This window comes from Acomys minous (genome assembly GCF_964271855.1).
Source record: "Acomys minous genome assembly, chromosome: 19".
NCBI classification, from domain to species: Eukaryota; Metazoa; Chordata; class Mammalia; order Rodentia; family Muridae; genus Acomys; species Acomys minous.
The window spans coordinates 58,673,497-58,694,118 of NC_140499.1; the positions used below are offsets into that span (position 1 = coordinate 58,673,497).

The window sequence follows — 20,622 nt, forward strand, 5'->3', positions numbered from 1 at the left end:
TTTGAGTCTGGCCTGGTCTACAAAGTGAGTCTAGGACAGCTACACAGAGAAACCCTGTCTCAAAAAAACAAAAAAGGAAATTTCTGGATTCCAAGAAAATACATACTTATTTTTTTTTAAATGTGCAATTAATGTATGATTTAGAAAGTGAAAACATTTTCTAACTCAGTAATCATGCAGGATAGTCATCAGTTATAGTCTTTGGGGTTTTTCTGTGCAGCTATTATCATAGAATACATAAATAAGATATGTTTATGTAAGGAGTGCATAATGTATCTGCCCCCCAAAAGCTAACATCCTTTCAATGTTGAAACAATTAGCAATCTAGACGGACTTTCTGATATAAAACAAATGCAAAAGTTGGTTTTTAATTTTCTTTTTTTTTTTTCTTTTTTTTTTCTTTTTTTTTTTTTTGGTTTTTCAAGACTAGGTCTCTCTGCGTAGCCTTGGCTGTCCTGGACTCACTCTGTAGACCAGGCTGGCCTCGAACTCACAGCGATCCACCAGCCTCTGCCTCCCAAGTGCTGGAATTAAAGGCGTGCGCCACCACACCCGGCTTTTAATTTTCATTGACAACTAATTTTAATAGTATCTCTGGTACACACACCCACATATTCATGCACAGTAAACAAGAAATGTAATAAAACACAGTCACAGGTATTATTTTCTCAGGTATATAATTTCTGAGAAACTTTAACTATAACTATGTACACTATCCAGTACCTGTAATGGAGAGACCAAAACAATAGTGATTTCTGAAAAACAGGCAAGCGCTTGTCCTGTTGAGAGTCTGGGCAGTGGGTTGCTGCGGTGACTCTGTAGTTATCAGGATGCATAGGTATTGGTGCACTGTGATGTTCACCATGAGATGGATGCCTAGCTTCTGAGGTGGCCTCTCTAGCTAATGTCACTGTTTATGTATCTTATGTACTATGAAGGAACACAGTTGGGAAGACTGGTCATATTCCCATTTTTTTTTAAAAGAGTAATGCCAAGGCTGAGATGGGAGGGTTATGAGTTTGAGGCCAGCCTAGGAAAGTAATGAGTTCAAGTTCAAGTTGAACTCTATTTTCTCCTAACTCTGTGTTAACATCTTTTTATGTATCCTTCTCTCTTCCAAAACTGTGGTGAGTTTTTTTAAGTGCTAATCTTGAGGTATCCATTTTCCCCCAGGACCTATTCCTGTATGAATGTGACACGCTGCATGGAAAAAAACATTATCTTAGTTCATTTTCTCTTTTCTTTCCTTTCTGGGGGTTCATTTTATGTATAAACAAACTCAGAGCAAGAGTGATTGACACATTTTTGGACAAGCCACAAGAAATAGAGCAATATCTGGTTAGTGACAGAGGCTGAGCTTATACTCTGGTGCTCGTGTCCTGTCTGTGAGGAGCGGCTTAACAAGCTCACACTGGCAGGAGTCAGCACAGCCCCTGTGAAGGACCAGGGTGTGGAGTCACAGTCCTCCAGCCTCATAAATCTTTTCAAGAGAAGGTACTTATTTTTCATCTTCCTGTATTTTCTTCTTCTTCTTTTTTAATATTTGAGTATATAAATGACTCAGTTTAGTGACTAATTTTAAATTAAGTCATTTTATTAATAAAACTATTGAGAAGAAAATTGTCATGCTCAAATTAAGGTCTAGGCACAAAAGTTGTAAAGGTTCACTTGAATTCTTTGAATAAAATACTTTAAAAGGTCTATAATCATATACATTAAACTGTGACCTATATAAAGCATGTTATGCCACCCTGAAGGTTGCTATAAAAATTGTTTATGAAGTTCATGCAAGACTAAAATATGTTGAAATGGAGAGTTTTGAAAAATGTTCTGTATAGCATAGGAGACCAAATCATGCTAAAATGCAGGCAAAGACTATACATCAGTTTCCAAGCTACATTATTCAAAAAATACAACCATAAAAAGGTAATAAGATTACATTTTCACATTTCATGGCTGGTAAAGTGCATTAGGCTGCTCAGATATTCATAACTCCCTGTGACATTTGGGAGATTACATTTTGGAGTGCAGAGCCATTACTGCCGCTCAGATAATAACGCGCGGTGCCTGGGCCTGGGTGTGATCCCCGTCATTGGAGACAAATTTGTGTTTTGAAGGTTGATCAGCTTCAAATAACGATTAGAAAGGGTTAACCTGACGTACTGTAGGCTCTCTGCCTGGTTTTTAAGAATAATAGATATGCATGCATGCAGTATATCAAATATGCCACACATTTGTATGTACAAATCTCAGTCATCAATTTCCTCCTTGAAAGGCGTATCTTCTAATATTTAATGCAATGGAAAAATATTTAAAACACCTGTCTGCATATTGCTTTCACACTATAAGCTCAATTTAGAAGCTGGTGAAATATTTGGGGCCTTTTTGGAAATTGCTTTCCAAATTAATTCTATAGCTTCCTGGAAGGGTAGTTGCCGATGGAAATATATACAGATCAGAGTGAAAGATGGGTGTACGCAATATAAAGGTGAAGGTCAGGTCTCCCAAGTTAGCTGCAATGAGGTTTTGGTCCTATTTAGTTATACCCAGAAGACATATAAATATTGAAGAAAATTTCACAGTATTAGAATTCTCTCTCTCTTACTATTTTATTTATTTACTTTTGCAGTAAGTTGCTTCTTTATGTTGGTTGATTTGTCCACATGTTTGAGTGCGTTTGAGGCAGTGTCTTTCTGTACTCAGTTGAGAACTTTCAGCTCCTTCCTACTATGTTGCTGAAGTTGTCTTCCTTACTGCTGTGTCTAAATGATTCTCACAAAACCTTTTCTCTTCATGCATTCCTCACATGGAGCAGTGACTGTAGGATAGTGTGTTATTATGTATAACATTGTATAGGGTTATTGGTGTTTTATGGCCGTGGAGATTTATCGTTCATTTGCTGCCTTTCTGAGACTTTATAGTACTTTCTGACCAAAAGTTACTCTTATGATCAAAGAAGTTACTCTTCAGTTTTACATTCTCTGTGTGTACTTCGACAGATACTGTATCTGTTTCCTCAACAGCATCCTTATATGAGAACACTTGTGTCCCCAAATCCATAGTACATTTTATTATGTACATTATTAATGATCTGGAAAGTTTATAACATGGAAATACAATTTTATTTTGTTTTTAACATTGATTTTGTGAATAAAATTGTGGCTTTATTCATATGTTGTAGTGTCATTTGTAGTTATTACATTCATTATTTTGTCCCAAACTTTACTTTTTAAAATTTTCTTTTAGGAAGTTGTTTATATTTACCACATGAATTATGAGTGTTTTTCTCTAATGTGTAATTATATTTTGATTTTATGACATTTTTGCTTATGCACTTAAGTCACAACCCCCACCCTAATTACTTAAGATTAAGACCAGAGTCTAATACATGCTAGGTGAGCACTGTATTACTGAACTGTAGATCCTGTTCAGAATTTTAATTTATTTTAATTAAATTTGGGAAGTCCAGAAATCCTAACAAAATCTTTTTTCCTGTTTTCTTCCTACTATGTTGCTGAAGTTGTCTTCCTTCCTCAAGCTGGCCTTGGATTCACTATTCAGCAGTGAATCATCTTAATGCATGCGCTCTCTGTCTCTGTCTCTCTCTGTCTGTCTGTCTGTCTATCCGTCTATCCGTCTGTCTGTCTGTCTGCCTGTCTGTCTGCCTGCCTGCCTGCCTGTCTCTCTCTCTCTCTCTGTCTCTCTCTCTGTCTCTCTGTCTCTCTCTCACTCATTTTAAGATAAGGTTTCACTATATGGAGTCCTGGCCTGGGTTTGCTAAGTGGACAGACTGGTCTCAAACTCAGAGATATGCCAGCCTCTGCCTTCTGGAGTGCTGGGAAAGGGGTGTACCACCATGCCACCCTGCCTGGCCTTTTATTTTTTCCTTTAAAAAAAATTAGTTCATTTTTATTTTATGTGCATGAGTGTTTTGCCTGCATGTATGTAGGTGTCCTATATGTGTGCCTGGTGGCCTCAGAGGCCAGAAGGAGGTTGCTTGGAATTGGCGTTACGGATGGTCATGTGTAAGCTGTCCTATGAATGCTGGGGTCCCAGCCCAGATCCTGTGTGATAGCATAAAGTGCTGTTAACTTCGGAGCCGTCTCCAATCCTGATCTTGAACTCTTGATCTTCTTGCCACATCTCAAGCACCGGGATTGTGGGCATCTGGCCTGAAGAGCTTAGAAAAGCTTTTAGCTCGCAAGCTTATAAAAACCCTTTCCTATCATTTCATGCAGCTGGTGGTGGCTTACTTAAATTACTCTATATTTGTTATTTTGAAAATATATATATTTTTTATATTCTAAGTCTTTTAAGCTACTTTGTGCCATCTAGATTTGAAGATTTCTTCAGAGGATTTATTTTTTGAAGATTTAAAAAATACTGAACATTTTGTTGTTGGAGGGTAGGGAGTGGTGCAGATGGGTGGTCATTGCTAATTTGAAGTTTAGGAGCAAGTGATAATAGATGTAGAATCATATCTTAAAATATGTGTTTGCTTGTCTTCCCTTGGAAGCTGGTAGGAGGCCAGTTTGATCTGGAGATGAACTTCATTATCCAAGAAGGTGAGAGCATCGTCTGCATGGTGGAGTTACTGGAAAAGTGTGACATTACTTGCCAAGCAGAAGTCTGGAGCATGTTTACAGCCATTCTGAAGAAGAGCATACGAAACCTTCAAGTCTGCACAGAAGTAGGCCTCGTGGAAAAAGTGCTCGGGAAAATTGAGAAAGTTGACAGCATGATTGCAGGTATAACTTTTCTGTAGAGATGTGTGTAAGGAAATAGTTTGATTCTTAAATATTGTATTTTTAAAATCGCTTTTAGCAATACTTCTTATAAAAACAAATGCTTTGGTTATGTAGCATGCAATGTTTTTATTTTTAAGTGTGTGTATATGTGTGTGTGTGTGTGTGTGTGTGTCTGTGTGTGTGTGTGTGTGTGTGAGAGAGTGTAATGCCTACAGAGGAAGAGGTGTGGACACTCTTGGAGCTGGAGTTTAACTCGGGTTCTCTTAACTACCGAGCTGTCTCTCCAGCCCCATAGCCTGCATCTGTACCTCCTGTGTCCAGACTTGTAAATGAGCACATGTATTTTAATTCTTTATCTCTGGAAATATTAATGGCTCACCTATTTCATTGTTTGTTTGCTTTTTCTCAGATCTTCTCGTTGACATGTTGGGAGTACTGGCCAGCTATAATTTGACAGTTAAAGAACTAAAGCTCTTCTTCAGTAAACTTCAAGGAGATAAAGGACAATGGGTAAAAAAAAAAAAAAAAGTGAAAATAAAATATCACAAGCCCTAAATGCTCTGGTATTTGAAAGTGCCCCTCCCAAGCACATTAGTAACTTTTAAAGTGATAGATGTTATTCCACATGTGGTACTTGTCAAATTGAGGGGAAGAGAATAATCAAAATAGCATCTTTGTGTGCATGGCTACCTTTGTTTTGTGTGTCCTAGGTAGGCTACTAATGTGATTCTTGTTAAATTGGTGTTTTAAAACTATATATCTATTATTTATTGGCGTTTTAATGTGTTAAGTTGCACCCAATGTCCTGTTCTGAGTGGTAATGGCCCTTCAGTTGAACAGCACATCAGGGAGCAGGGTCTTTGCAAGTTAGAGCCATGCTCCTGAGGTGCAGGGTCCTTGCAGGTTAGAGCCATGCTCCTGAGGTGCAGAGTCTTCACAGGTTAGAGCCATGCTCCTGAGGTGCAGGGTCCTTGCAGGTTAGAGCCATGCTCCTCAGGTTCAGGGTCTTCACAGGTTAGAGCCATGCTCCTGAGGTGCAGGGTCCTTGCAGGTTAGAGCCATGCTCCTCAGGTGCAGGTGGGTGGCCTTTCGTAGGAAGTGGTGGTGAACTTGTTCTGAATCCCAGGTACCTTATCAAAATCATTTCTCTCTGCTTTTTTTTACTTAGCTGTGTTTTAGAGGAATACTAGTAAATTTTTGCTCCATTTTTGTTTCTAGTCATTAGTGACTTTTAGAGAACATTGTCTTTAGTTCAGCCAGCTGCCTTATAATTTTTAGGTCTATTAAATTTAATCTATATTTGTGCCTTATAATTTGTCATGCTAAAATTTATATTCTTTATTTTATATGTTGCAAACTCTTGCTCTCTGGTGCTTTCCAAAGTTTTATTCTGATGATAACTGACGTTAGTTATAGTCTTGTGTAGATTAGGTTATTAATTCTTCCCGTTTGTGACTTTGTAATTTTCATCATTTTGAAAAAATTTGTCATTTCTTTAAATCTTACTTCCTTTTATTCTTCATTTCCCCTTTGTCTGGGGCACCAAACTTGAGGTAACTCTAGTTTTTATTAAATTAAAATTTTTTTAAAAAGATTTTTTCTCTCATTGTCTTTACTTGGGATTGTGTAAGACTTACAGCCTCACAAGGGGTCCCTTTTCACTTAGCTCCATTGGTACACTGGTAGAGCCCAAGTTAGATCTCTTGATACTGTCCCATAGATCTCTGAGAATTGGCCACTTTCCTTCCTTCCATTCTCTTTTCATTTTGAGTCTTGTTTTACATAGGTCTTAATGCTTTAGCCTGAACTTAACTTTTTACCCTTTCTTGGGGTGGTGTTGTTTGTATGTGTTTGTATGTGTGTGCTTGTGCCTGTGGAGGCCACAGGACAGCCTGGATGTTATTCCTCAGACGGTGTCCACCTTGTTACCACATAAAGACCTCTTATTTTCCTGGAACAGTGCCCAGTAGGCCAGGTTGGCTGCCAGTCAGCCATGGGATCTGTTTGTCTCCTCTTTCCCAGTGCTGGCATTATAAGCATAGCTAACCACACCTTGCTCACTCTTTTTTTTTCCCCCAAGACAGGATCTTATTGTAGCTAGCCCAAAACACACTATGTAGACTAGGCTAGCCTCAGACTCACAGATATCTGCCTGGTGTGTGCTACCATGTCTGGCTGTGCACATTGCCTTTAAAATACGGATCCCGGGGACTGAACCCGAGTCTTCATGCTGTGCTCCACACACTGTGCTCACTAAGTGGTCTCTTCAGCCTTCTTCCACTTAAGAATTCTTTTACTTCACATTTCCCTTTCAGTTCCTGACAATGTTAATAATCACAGTGATGACGCTGATGATAATACCAATACCATACTAATCTGTATGGCTCTGTAATTTTACCATTTTCTATAACAGTATTTAATCTACTGATGTTTCTTCCTGGCTATAGGTTACCTTTTATGATATAGTTAGATACAGTGAGTTGTATGTTGTCATGTTTTGTTTTGTTTTTTAAAAAAAGATTCTTATACTGTTTGTGGAGCCATGTATGACTTTCTTCAGGATGGTCTTTGTTTTTTAAGACAAGTTTTACATCTTTCCCCATTCTGATTTAGATAGACTTGTTACCCTAGGGCTGGCTCTCCTTATTACTGAGGCCTGGCTCCTCCGAGGTCCCTGCCTGGTACACGAAGCACAAAGGGACTTGTAGTTCGCTGTATCTCTATAAGTCAGGATTCTTTTTTTGACTTGGAGCAGTCAGTGTCTTGACCTCACCTCCTGTGAACTGTAACTTTGTTACTGAGTCAGGTTTCTGGAGCTTTTCCCCTGTGCAGCTCCTTCATCGAGCACCCTGTAGGTTAACTTCTGAGACCCCTACTCAGGTCTCTCTCTGCATCTCCATCATCCTCCATGTGCTGTTTGGGTTCCTCCCTGTGCAGCGATGACTTGACTTCAGAAAGGCCTTTTAGTTCCTTTTCATTTCTGATACGGCACATTCTTAATAACCTGCCTTTCTCCATGTCCCAAAATGATTTCTGTTGCATGCATTTGTATCGCTTTCTTCTTGTTTGTGGTGCTGTTTGTAAGTATAGGTCTTATTTATGCTATGTCAGGAAGTGGTAGTGTACTGTTTGGTTTTGTTTTGATTTATGTTTAGGTAACTTATTCAGAATATGTAATTAATACATTATATAATAAAGTATTCTTATAAAAAGTAATGAAAATTGTAGGGGTTATGGACAGATACTTATAGACATGGAAGTTATGTGAAGTCAATAATTAATGGAGATATTCACATAAAAGAATATTGATATATCACCTTTTATCTATAGATAGTATTATGGATACGAAATATGGTGACAAGCGGAATTGGATAACTGTAGTTAATAAGCCTTGTGTGGTTTTCATTGGACTGAGCACCGTTGGGGTCAAAGCGCAGAGAAATCTAGTGCTCCCGAGCCACATAAAATGTACCTGTAGCCAGTGAATTCATAGTTCTTTCCCAAGTGCCTAGACATAGTTCCACAAGGAGATGCACATGAAGATACTCATCTGAACATTGTTGTTTAAAAAATATGTCAGTTCTCTGAAATTTTTGTAGGTGTCTACACAAGGCATTTTTGGTCCTATTTACCCCCACTACATTCCTCCAGCTCCCCCTAGAACCCTAACTCTGCCAGCAGTGATTGTCAGCATGTATGTTTATCTCAAGGACAGTGGCTGGGTAAAATACACAGGATACTCAGAATAGATTATTTTAAATGTATTTTTTAATTCTTTAACAATTCCATATGTGTATATAATTGTTTTGATCATATTTATCCTCTGTTACCTTCTATTATCTGGACTCAAATATTGTCTAGCAGATAAAAACCACTGCACAGGATTGGAAAGAGGAGGTGGGTGCAAAGTCCCTCCCCTACCTAAGAAGGTATTTGACATTAATACCTACCTGTCGGGAAAGGGTAAATCAGTTCCTCCAGTGGAGTCTCACTGCATATATCAACCCCATTCCAGGGCAGGCCCCATACTCAAGAGTAGTTGGCTGGCTCAAAATGAGATGCGTATGGGATTTTTTTTTTTTAATTTATGAGCGTATGAACGTATGTTTGTGATTTTTCTTTTGTTTTTTCCTTTTTTTTTTGTCTTACTGTTTTTGTTTATTTGCTTTGGTTTTCATTTTATGTTTCATTCTCTTGACTTTTGTTATTAAGTGGAGGAATGAGAACGCATGAAGTTAGGTTGCTAGGGAGGTCGGAAGGGCAAGGGAGAGGCTGGGTGAGGTGCAGCACCGTCAGAATACATTGTATGGAAAAGATACATAAATTCAAAACAATAGTAAGAGGGTAATCTTTCAGCTGAATGATTACGTTATATAAAGTAATTTAAGAGCTAAGAAAAATATACTATATTTTGTTTGTGTATGTATGTGTATGTGCATGCACACATGCATTTTTATGATATTTAGTAGTCAGAGGACAACCTGCCAGAGCTGGCTCTCTCCTGCCACTGTCTGGGTTCTGGGGATTGAACCCTGGTTGACAGTTTTGGCAGCAGGCACCTTTAACTGCCGTGCCCTCTTATAGGCCCACAGAAACATTTTTGACAGACTACGTAACACAAATATTAGACACGGTAATATAACTGGTTATGGTAAGGAGGACAGTCAGAGTAGGCTCAGAAGGTAAAGGCAGAATAATAAGCCACCAAGTCTTTACAGTTATACATGCCAGCTTCTTCTACCTTTAACTTTGATAGTAGTAGAGTGAAAAACCCCTGTTTCTAATCCTACAGACAAATATATTGTTTTTACATGTGGAATACATGCATCAATGAGCGTGGTTATTTGTAATGATTCTTGACATATGACAAATGTTTTTTCTTAAAGGCTTTTCAGTGTAGTGTTCCTATAATAGTGTCTGTGGGAGGGATTATCTTATGTTTTGTTGTTGATTTGTTGACAGGAAAAGGAATTTGGAGGAATGCTTTTTGTAGATAGAAATGTTACAATATTCTAATTATATTTGCTGTTGCACTTATTTTTTGTTACTTTTTCTTTGAAATATATTTAAAAATGAGTGTGATTGTAGTTTACTTGTTATTAAGCATATTTTTCTATGGTTGATCAAAATTATTTCTTAAATTGAAGTTTTTCATTTACTAGTAAGATAAAAGGCTACTAAACTTTCACATAGTAATAATAACTTAGAATAGTAAACAAAATAAGATGGGCACAAACTAATGATTCCACCCATGGTTTGACCCTGTTTTCAGCCCATAATAAAGAAGAATGAGTGTCCTATATTTTTACTGTATTTCCTTATAGACTGATTAAGATGGTAATGTGTATCTGATTGCCCCTGGCTTTTCTTATAAATATTAATGAGATTTTCATTTTAGTTCTTGATTGTTTCATGTACTAGGTTTTTTTGTGGGACAAAGAAACATTAAAACAAATATAATATACCCTTATATATGCTGTGCATTTGAGGCATATTGTAGAATGAAATATGCTAGGGAAATTTAATCACTTCTTTGAGTTCAGGGAGGACAGTCCTGAGGAAGTGGACATTAAGATGAGCTTTGAAGGGTATGAAGAATTTCCTTGGTTTGCAGTAGAGTGAGGGAGGCTTTGGGAGCACATTTTAAACAAAAGGAATAGCTTGTACTCAGGCAGTGCTGAGGAAAGACTTCTATGAGAGGGCATTGTGGGTAGAATCTGGGAGGCAAGGACACGCAAAATGAAGTTGGATACAGATCCGACGTGGGAGGCCACTTTAAAGGGAGGAGAGTCAGGGCATCATGGCCTTTAGAGCTACACTGAGCTCTGATTCTGACCCCATCAGTTACTGTACGACCTGAAATGTGCTTCTCTGCCTCTTAGTTCACTGCTATAAAATCAGGAAAATAACAGAACCACCACTTAGGTTGGTCATGACGTTAAATTATTATGCCTTTTTATTTTAGTTTTGTGTTTTGGTGTTCTTGTTTTTGTTGTTGTTGTTTTTTCTTTTTTCTTTTCTTTTTTTCCCCTTTTGAGACAGGGGTTCTCTGTGTAGCCTTGGTGTCCTGGACTCATTTTGTAGACTAGGCTGGCCTCAAACTCTCTGAGATCTGCCTGCCTCTGTATCCCCAAGTGCTGGGATTACAGGTGTGTACCACTGCACCCAGCACATTACGACTTTTGAAAAATACCTTTGGCATTGGAATATAAGTATGTATTATTTAGTATTTGTTACATTAAGAGGTATAGAGGAGTTGGGGCAGTTTGTAAGTTTTAAAGTTCAATAATTGAAGTACTTGAGGTGTAAAATAATATCAGTTTATATTTACTGAACAACCAATGTGTAATATTACAGAAAAATAGTCATAGAATTCATTATATTGTGAAGATATTTGAAAATAGCATTGTTTGTTCCTATATATACCTTTTATGCCATAGTATTATTCAGTTATTTTTACATATGTTGAAGCATGACTCTTATTAAATATGTTTTGTTTTATGGAGAATAGGATGATTAATAAACCATTATTTTGTAGCCTCCGCATGCTGGGAAGTTGTTGTCTGTGTTAAAGCATATGCCTCAGAAGTACGGTCCCGACGCCTTTTTCAACTTCCCAGGGAAGAGTGCTGCAGTAAGTAAACACGCATGAAGCGAACACTTCGATCCTGTTTTCCCTTGCTTCTTGGAAGTGCAGCCCTGTAATCACAAGACATTGTGTTTGGCAGAAGCTTTTCTGCGTAGTTTACTTAATCCTTAGAACAGTTTTCTCCTAGCTGTTTGAGAGACAGAGAAATGGATGCTTAAAGCATTAGAGAGCACTGCCCACTCAAAGCTTGCTTCAGTAAAGGAGTAACAGCCTTCCTTTCATCTGTACTTATGCCCCCCCCCCCCCTCCCGCCATGGGTACCAACCCAGTCTGGCACCTCAATTCACAGCGGGACTAAGTGTATCCTCTCCCACTGGGGCTTGACAAGGCAGCCCAGCTAGAGGAAAGGGGTCCAGAGGCAGGCAAGAGATTCAGAGACCACCCCTGCTGCAGTTGTTAGGGGACCCATATGTAGACCACACTGCACAACTGCCACATACGTGTAGGGGGTCTAGGTCCAGCCCGTGCATGCTCTTTGGTTGGTTGTTCAGTCTAAATACGCACATTTTTTGAGATAGAGTCTTGCTATACTGCTTCAGGCTAATATCAGACTGCCAGTGTAGCCCAGGGTGGCCTTAAACTAGAGCTCTTACTGCCTGTTGAGTAATCCTTGCCTCTTGAATGTTGGGATTACTGGTGCATACCACTATAGCTGGACATAATAAGCAGACACACTATCACTGAGCTATATCCTTAGTCCTTTTATCTATTCTATTACTATTTCATAAATAAGAACAATATGTGTGGTAGTGATATTTATAATATCTCAAAGTGCTAAAGTGCACATATATACTCTAGATACGTTATTTGTGGAATCTTTAAGCAATTCATTATTATATTAGTCTATAATAAATTACTTTTTAGAGGGTCTTCAATTGTTTCTTTTTCTGAGCTAGTCTTTCATTTGTTTATTACTTTGCTAATTAAAAAATGTTGCATTTTTTTCTGTATAGTTAGGCACTATCTGCTTAAAGATAAGAATATACTTCAGAAGGACATTTGCAGTGTGTTGATTCATGCCTACAATTCCAACATTCTAGAGGTGGAGGCAGAAGGTCACTGGGTCAAGATCATCTTCAGCTACATAGGGAACTTGAAGACAGTCTGGGCTAAATGCTTTTGTGATATTTGATTTGCTTTTTGGAGTTTTCTTATTTTGTTTTGCTTTCGTCTTACTGTGTTGCTTAAGCTAGCATCCTATTTAGAGTCTTACTACCTTAGATTCTAAGTGTCTGAATTTGTAGGCATGTTTCATATCACCCAGCTCATATGAAAAATTAAAATATTAAGTAGAGGATATATAACTTTCTTTTACAACTTTTGCTTTTTTCCTAAGAATCATTTTTTTTTAAGCTCTCGGATAAATTTAGTTTCTTGCCATTGAGCTTATTGTTAACCTCTGACATGCAGAAGTGTTTTCGTAAGATTAACCATTCTTAGTGCATGATATTAAGACTCATTGTTTATAGTTCCCTGAGGTTGAAATCTGTTCATTCTGCTACTTGCATTTATCTTGAAAGTGGGGCAGTTTCAACTGAAGAGCTTTTGAAATTTTAAGATATTAGGTGTTTAAATAAATAAATTAAAATAATCTAGTAACTCTTTTCTTCAAAGATAGCTGCAAAAGGAAGCTGTAAAGTTTCTAGGCAAAAGATACCCTAGGCATTCATTGAAAATGTAGTGGGTTTACTTCAATGCACTCTTCATGTAAGGTCAGCTGCTTCTAGTCCTGCAAGTGTTATTACATAAACATGTCTCTATAATGCTGCTCATGTTTTGTGGCATATTTAATACATATGAAAGAATATGTGTCTATATATCATGTGTACACAATGTTTATATAATTTATAGTAATGACAGAAACAAAAAAAAAACAAAGGCTTTTAGTATATAATATGATTTTTTAAAAAAAGTTGAGATCGTATTCATCTATCTTATAATGAACTCTTTTACATATACAACATAAAGCATTAAGTTGTGAAACTATCACAATCTATTTCAGAACATTTTCATCAATCTCTTACACTTGGTACCAGTTTACTTTATTGCTTCTCTGATTTTGTCAATTTTGAACCATGATACTTGGTTATCATACAACATGTGGTCTATGGGGTTGGATTTTTTTCCCTTAGCATAATATTCTCAAGATCCACCCATCTCATAGCTTGTATCACCACTACATTACTTCTTCTTATGGATTTTTATAGTTTACTGTATTTACAGTAAATACACTGTAAATACAGTCACATTTAATTGTTCTTCATTTAATGGATGTTTTGATTTTGTAACTTTTGGACTCTGAAGACTAATGCTACTCAGGGCTTCTGTGTACAGCTTATTATATAGATGCACGTTTTCATTTGTACTGAGTATAAACCTAGAATTGGGGTTTTCTGTTTTTTCCGATCTATGATTAGTATTCTGAGGAACTCTGTGAGTGTTCCAGAGTCTCATGAACAGTTTTTTCCCTTGTTGATGTTAATTAATGTTAAACTAGGGGATTCCTTTTGTTTTGTTTTGTTTTGTTGCGTCCCCGTCTCCCCTGTGTCTCCCCCCCCCCACTCCCCCCACCCTCTCAGCCCCCGTGCACCGGCTGAGGGCTTTGTGTGTTCTAGTTGAGTGCGGGTCCCCTGAACTATATACCTCCATCCCTGCCATGGTGATTTTTGGTTTACAACTTCCTGATGACTAGCAAGATTGAGCTTCTTTCCATATTTTTATTGGCCATTAATGTATCTGCTCTAGAGACAGACGTACTCAGTTTTTTGTGAGCGTGTGCACACACACACACACACACACACACACACACACACACACACACACACACACGTAAGACAGGGTCATCCTCTGTAGCTTTTGTTGGGTTGGGACTTGCCATGTAGACTAGCTCAGACTCAACTCATAAAGATCTGCCTGTCTCTGCCTCCCCAGGGCTGCAATTAAAAGTGTGCATCTCTACAATCAGCCTTGCAAATTGTCTTTTTATTCTTTTATAAGAATTCTTATATGTTTTGGATAAGAATCCTTTATTAGATAATCAGTTTGGCAAATATTCCCTCTCATTCTTACATCATGTCTTTTAAAATTTTAAAAGGTGTCTTTCTAAGCTTGGTTTACATTTCATTGAAGTCGAACATTTTTTTTAAACACTTATGTTTTGGTTGGCATAATGGTGAATGTATTGTCTGACGCAATAAAGACCTTGTCTATATGCCAGTGTCTATATGCCAGTACCTGTATGCCAGTATAACATGTTCATTATTATGTCTTTTCATGGGTTTTGAATCTGGTAGTGTGCTTTCCAGCTTTGTTTTTAACTTTTAAAGACTGTGTTGCTTTTTAGAAGCCCTCTCATATAATATTACAAATAAATCAATCTCTCTCTCTCTCTCTCTCTCTCTCTCATACACACACACACACACACACACACACACACACACACACACACACACACACTGGTTAGTTTATTTGAGATAGGGTTTCCTTCTGTAGCCTTGACTGATTTATTACTTGCTATGTAGACCAGGTTGGCCTTGATGTTCTGGAGATCTACCCCCTGTGCCTTTCAGGAGCTGGGATTAAAGGCGTGTGACGCCGTACCCATGTAATAGTATATTAAAAAAGTTCAGACTAAGTGGTAAAGCCTCGTATAAAATGATTTATGACTACCATTTTGAAAAATGTATGCAATACTTTTGTTTAGTTTTATATTTGTGGTTTATAGAAACAACACGTACTAAGTCCTTTAACTTCTTTCTATGTTTTTAGTTTTTATTTTATTTTTTTTGTCAGATTTCATGTTTGCTCTCAGTACTATTGCTTCAGACTAGAATCTTTCTGGCTATGTCTGTAGTAAAAAAAGAAGTAGACATGAGTTTGGTCTCAGCAGGCTAACACTGAATCTCAGTTTCATTTAATTAATTAATATTTACTAATTCTTACTTGGGAAAAGTCAATAGCGACTAAAAGTTTTCTTCCAGATAAAGTCTGCTTTGTGATTTTTTTTTAATATCTAAAAGTAATATGACACAGCAGAAACACACAGCATTGTAAAGTCTCATTTTTATGAGTTCAATAATACAGTTTTTCTTGCAAGTTAGTAACTACATCTCTTTCCTTTAGGCTATTGCATTACCTCCTATAGCCAGATGGCCTTACCAGAATGGCTTCACATTTCACACCTGGCTTAGGATGGATCCTGTAAATAATATTAATGTTGACAAGGATAAACCATATTTGTATTGGTATGTATTTCTAGAATTGATTAGTGCTGATACCTTATTTTGAAGATGACACTACTTAGAGTTAAAATGAAAACCTGCTCTTCATAGTTTCAGAACCAGCAAAGGTCTTGGCTATTCTGCTCACTTTGTTGGAGGCTGTTTGATTATCACCTCAATAAAGTCCAAAGGAAAAGGCTTTCAGCACTGCGTCAAGTTTGACTTCAAGCCACAGAAGGTATGTGCTCTTCCCAGTCGGCTCCTCTGAGAAGCTGCGCAGCCGGCAGAGCCCTGTGCTAAGTGTGTGTGGGTTTACAGCTGTTGAAGCTTTTTCAGAAAGTATGTTCAAGTTATGTGGCAGACATTCACTTCTGTGGTTTGGGTCATAAAATGGCTGATTGTTTAGTAATTTGTAAGATTTATGAGACGTACCAGGAGAAAAGAATATGATAGTTACTTTAGTACTGTCTTCTTTTATACCCTACAAGTGAGAGATTATTAGTAGAGAGTCACCAATAACATGTGTAGAAGGTAGGTAGCAGATGCACTAAGGTAAGTATGGGAAAATATTGAAAATTTAAAGAAAATACTTGTGCTAGATATTTAACTTTTTGGTGATATGTTTTAAACTTTTTATAATATTACATTGGAAAAATTATCTACTGATTAAGATCAATCTGCTGAGACTTTTCCTGATAAATACTGTTGTAGACTTGAATGTTGGGCTAGTACTCAAATTTTGTTTTTAACTTTAATTGAAATCTTCCACAGTTTAGTTATTATCAATGTGGTCGTATTACTAAGAGTCATTATTTTCGCTTACTCAGTGGTACATGGTGACTATAGTGCACATTTACAACCGATGGAAGAACAGCGAGCTTCGGTGTTACGTGAACGGCGAGCTTGCTTCCTATGGAGAGATAACATGGTTTGTCAACACCAGTGACGTAAGTAGTTTCTAAAATGTTGCCGCCATTGCTGTGATAAAGCACCACGACCAACAGCAGCTTGGGGAGGGGAGAATTTGTTTGGCTTCTACTTCCAGAAGAAGGCAGGGCAGGAGCTGATGCAGAGACCGTGGTGGGGTGCTGCTTACTAGCTTGATCCTTCCATCTTGCTTAGCTTGCTTGCTTATAGAATCCAGGACCACCGGCTCTGAGGCGTCACTGCCCACCGCGGGCTGGACCCTCCCATGTCGGTCATCAGAAGAAAAATGCCCCTCAGGCTTGCCTACAGGCGAGTCTGATGAGGATATTTCCTCACCTGCCGATGTCCTTCATATGTCTCTAGCTTGTGTCAGGTTAACAAAACTAATCGGTACACTGTGAAAAACTATCATTTTAAAAGGATGACGTTTGTAAACAAGAATATTTTAAAATCTGAGTATTCATTTTGAAATGCCATAATATATTTTTATAGTCATAATTTGGCTAGTATGTTAATATTTTGATAGAACTTGTTGATTTATCAGCTAAGGTATTTTTCTGGGTAGAGATAAAGATTATTTTATAAATAAGTTAGAAGATGCGTGCCCATACACTTTGCATATTCTTTAAAGCAGCAATTGATACCAATTTTATTTATGTTTTCAGAATTCAGAGATTCTTCCATACATTCTTTTTACAGAAACCTTAAAAAAAAAAAAAAGACCCACTAAGGAAAATGGCGTCAAACTGTCACACTCCTCCACCATTCCTATCTGTCATACTGTGTTTTATACTTACATCCATGTTGATAATGTTAGCCCTGAGAGCTCCTGGTGTCCTGTCACACACAGTACTGAAGCTCAGTTCTGTTACTTACATAGTAACTCTGTGACCGCACTCACTTTCCACCTGAGAGTAGGTGTGAGGCACTCAATCTCAGAAAACTGTGATGATGAACAGGACAAGCTTCCTAAGTCTCTAAGAGTTTGTAAATGAGGCACATCGACCTTTTTACTATGAAAAACCAAACTCATTCTTTCTGTTTAGCTGAGATGTTAACGTTTTGACTTAGTATCATGTCGACGTGTCTGCTTCTCTTTTTATTGTCTCATTGTTAACAAGTTGTATTTATTATAACATAGAAAACTTGTGTTTAGCCATTTTTGAAGATGCCATTCCCAATCTCCACTCCAGATGTGAAGGAATGAAGTGCTAAATTAATTGTTTTACTCTAGTCAGATGTAGTTTAGAAAGACACATACATATATATGTGCATTTATCTGCCTGTGTCTTGGCTCATATACTTAATATTGTCAAAATGACAGATTTTTAATTTACTTTAATGGTCAAGTGGTGTTTTATCTTACATATGTATTATCTATGACTCCCAGGGTGTACTTTTTTCCTTGAAAAAAAAAAAACCCTTTGTTTTCTTTTACAGACCTTTGACAAATGCTTCCTGGGCTCATCAGAAACAGCAGATGCGAACCGGGTGTTCTGTGGTCAGATGACTGCAGTTTACCTTTTCAGTGATGCTCTTAATGCAGCTCAGATTTTTGCCATTTATCAGCTGGGCCTGGGGTACAAGGTACTTAGCTTACTGTCCACTGCTTAATGGTTGAATGCCTTTGGCTTCACTTGAAAGGGGGTCATACACAGGGAGTTATACCTTGAGTAGTGATAATGTATGCTAGGGCACTGGGAGCATGGCAGGGAAGTCACAGGGGTCAAAGGGCACTTCACAGTCTGAGAGAAATGCAGCATGCTTGACCTGTATGAGGAACTGTGAAAGTGCTAGCTTAAGTTTCAATTTTATTTCATGCTCTAATTCTTTTGATGAAGGCAAATCTTTTTCTAAGGTGACATAAAATTATGCATATTATGCATATGGGGGTACCACACAGTATTAAAATACATATATACGTTCAAATCAGGGTCAGCATAGCTGTCTTCTCAAACATTTCTTATTCTTGATAAAATGTTCCTGCATTTTCCTTGCTTTTTTGAAATCAGTATTGTTCTTATTTCTAGTTCTTCTACTGTACCACAAAGCACCACAGCTTCTTCCCTTTGTCTGTGTGTAACTCAGCGCCCTCTGACCATTCTTTCTCCACCACCACCTCAGCCTCCAGTGAACTTTTAGCTTGTAAGAGGTTGACAGTCTTAGATTTCAAGTATGAAGGGGATCATGGAGCAATTATCCGCCTGTGTCTTGGGTCTTTTTACTCAATATATGTCCTCCAGTTATATCCACATTGTCAAATTGACAAAATGTAGCTCATTTTAATGGCCAAATAGTATTTCTCTCTCTCTCTCTCTCTCTCTCTCTCTCTCTCTCTCTCTCTCTCTCTCTCTCTATATATATATATATATATATATATATAATATATTATATATATATATGTATTCTATTCTCTACCCCCACACCCCTGTGTGTTTGTGTGTGTGTGTTTCTGTGTATGTGTGGACCAGGCTGGGTTTGGTCTCACAGAGAACCTCCTACCTCTGAATTAAAGGCAAGTGCTACTATGCCCAGCTCATTTTTATCTCTTAATGAGCATTTATTTGTACTTCATGGCAATTATGAATAATGCTGTTATAATCATAGAAGTATACAAATCTCTTTGACATGATTATTTCCTTTTGTTTGGATATATATGTAGGAACTTTGTTCCCATTGAGGAACTTTTATAACCTTCCTTCTCTTTCTTTCATTTCTTTTGAGAAAGGGTTGCAAGTATTCCAAGCCAGGCTTGAACTTGGTACATAGTTGATGCTGCCTTTGTTTGTTTGAGATACTGAATTTATTTTAATTTTTTACATATACATTTATATTATTACACATATATACAATAAAATACCTACAGTAAGAAGAACCACAGAACAATCAGGAATTATATAAATTTTACCTTGCTAGTGTTTTGGCTATTTGTATTTGGAGGCTTGAAGAAAACATCTTTCCTATCTTGGTATGTCTAAAATTCTGAATGTAAATCAATATCTATCGTATCTCATCATTATCAACTTAAACATCTATCTAGACCTAAAAACATCTTAACCCCTAAACAACTAACTAATCTTAATTGTAAAACTAAACTGTCTGGTCTTCAACGCCATCAGAGACTTGAGAAGGAATAAAATTAATTACCTGAGTGTGCAGGGAGTGCAGGTTAGCAACAGTTTACTGCCTGAAGAGTCACCGAAAACTCTCTATAACATTGGAGCATCAGCTGCAGGCTTCTGGCTCAGTAGATCTGCAGACATGGTTAAGAGCACTGTCTGCTCTTCCAAAGGTCCTGAGTTCAATTCCCAGCAACCACATGGTGGCTCACAACCATTTATTTACTTTTTAAATTTTTTTATTTTATGTACATTGGTGTTTTGCCTGCATGTATTTCTGTGTACGGGTGTCAGATCTTGGAGTTACAGACAGTTGTGAGCTGCTGGGTTGCTGGGAATTGAACCTGAGTCCTTTGGAAGAGCAGTCAGTGCTCCTAACCGCTGAGCCATCTCTCCAGCCCCCCTCACAACCACTTATAATGACGCTGACTTAACTGTCTTCCAAGTGCAGGGATTATAGATGTTTGTCACTATGGCTGACTTCCTGTGGTTGTAATTTGAGTTCTTTTACTGACCTGAGAAATACTAAAGAGCTCTCTGTTGCTTATTGGCCATTTATTTGTGTGTGTTGTGTGTCTTCACACCAATTTTCTTTTCTGTGATTTATCTTCTTATGTGTTTCAAGAGTTTTATCAATATTGTGAACATAATTTTTTCTCAGATGTATGATTTATAATTTCTCTTGTGAACAGGAATTTTATTTTATTTTATTTTGACACAAGGTTTCTCTGTGTAGCCCAGGCTGTCCTAGAACTCACTCTGTGGGCCAGGCTGGCCTTGTGCCTCCTAAGAGCCCGGATTAAGCACGTGTACCACTATACCTGGCATAGGAATTTGATTCTTTTCAAGTACAGTTTTTAAGATTTTTGGTTTTTTGTTTCCTTATAAGTATTTGACTACAATATTAGAAATATCTTCTTGTTTTCTTAGTTTTATTATTTTAAAATTTCTGTGTTGGT

The 20,622-nt window shown here is 37.5% G+C and overlaps 1 protein-coding gene across 5 annotated transcripts in view; it reads left to right on the forward strand.

Annotated features, from left to right (window-relative positions):
• Window positions 1–20,622, forward strand: part of LRBA (LPS responsive beige-like anchor protein) — a 539,428-nt gene that overhangs the window by 51,391 nt on the left and 467,415 nt on the right. For all 5 annotated transcript variants that reach the window (XM_084768541.1, XM_084768543.1, XM_084768544.1 and 2 more), the window contains 7 exons: window positions 4,517–4,748; window positions 5,158–5,258; window positions 11,287–11,382; window positions 15,520–15,641; window positions 15,729–15,855; window positions 16,445–16,564; window positions 17,985–18,131. In XM_084768541.1, coding sequence (XP_084624667.1) covers window positions 4,517–4,748; window positions 5,158–5,258; window positions 11,287–11,382; window positions 15,520–15,641; window positions 15,729–15,855; window positions 16,445–16,564; window positions 17,985–18,131 — 945 coding nt within the window. The remainder of the gene's footprint in view (window positions 1–4,516; window positions 4,749–5,157; window positions 5,259–11,286; window positions 11,383–15,519; window positions 15,642–15,728; window positions 15,856–16,444; window positions 16,565–17,984; window positions 18,132–20,622) is intronic.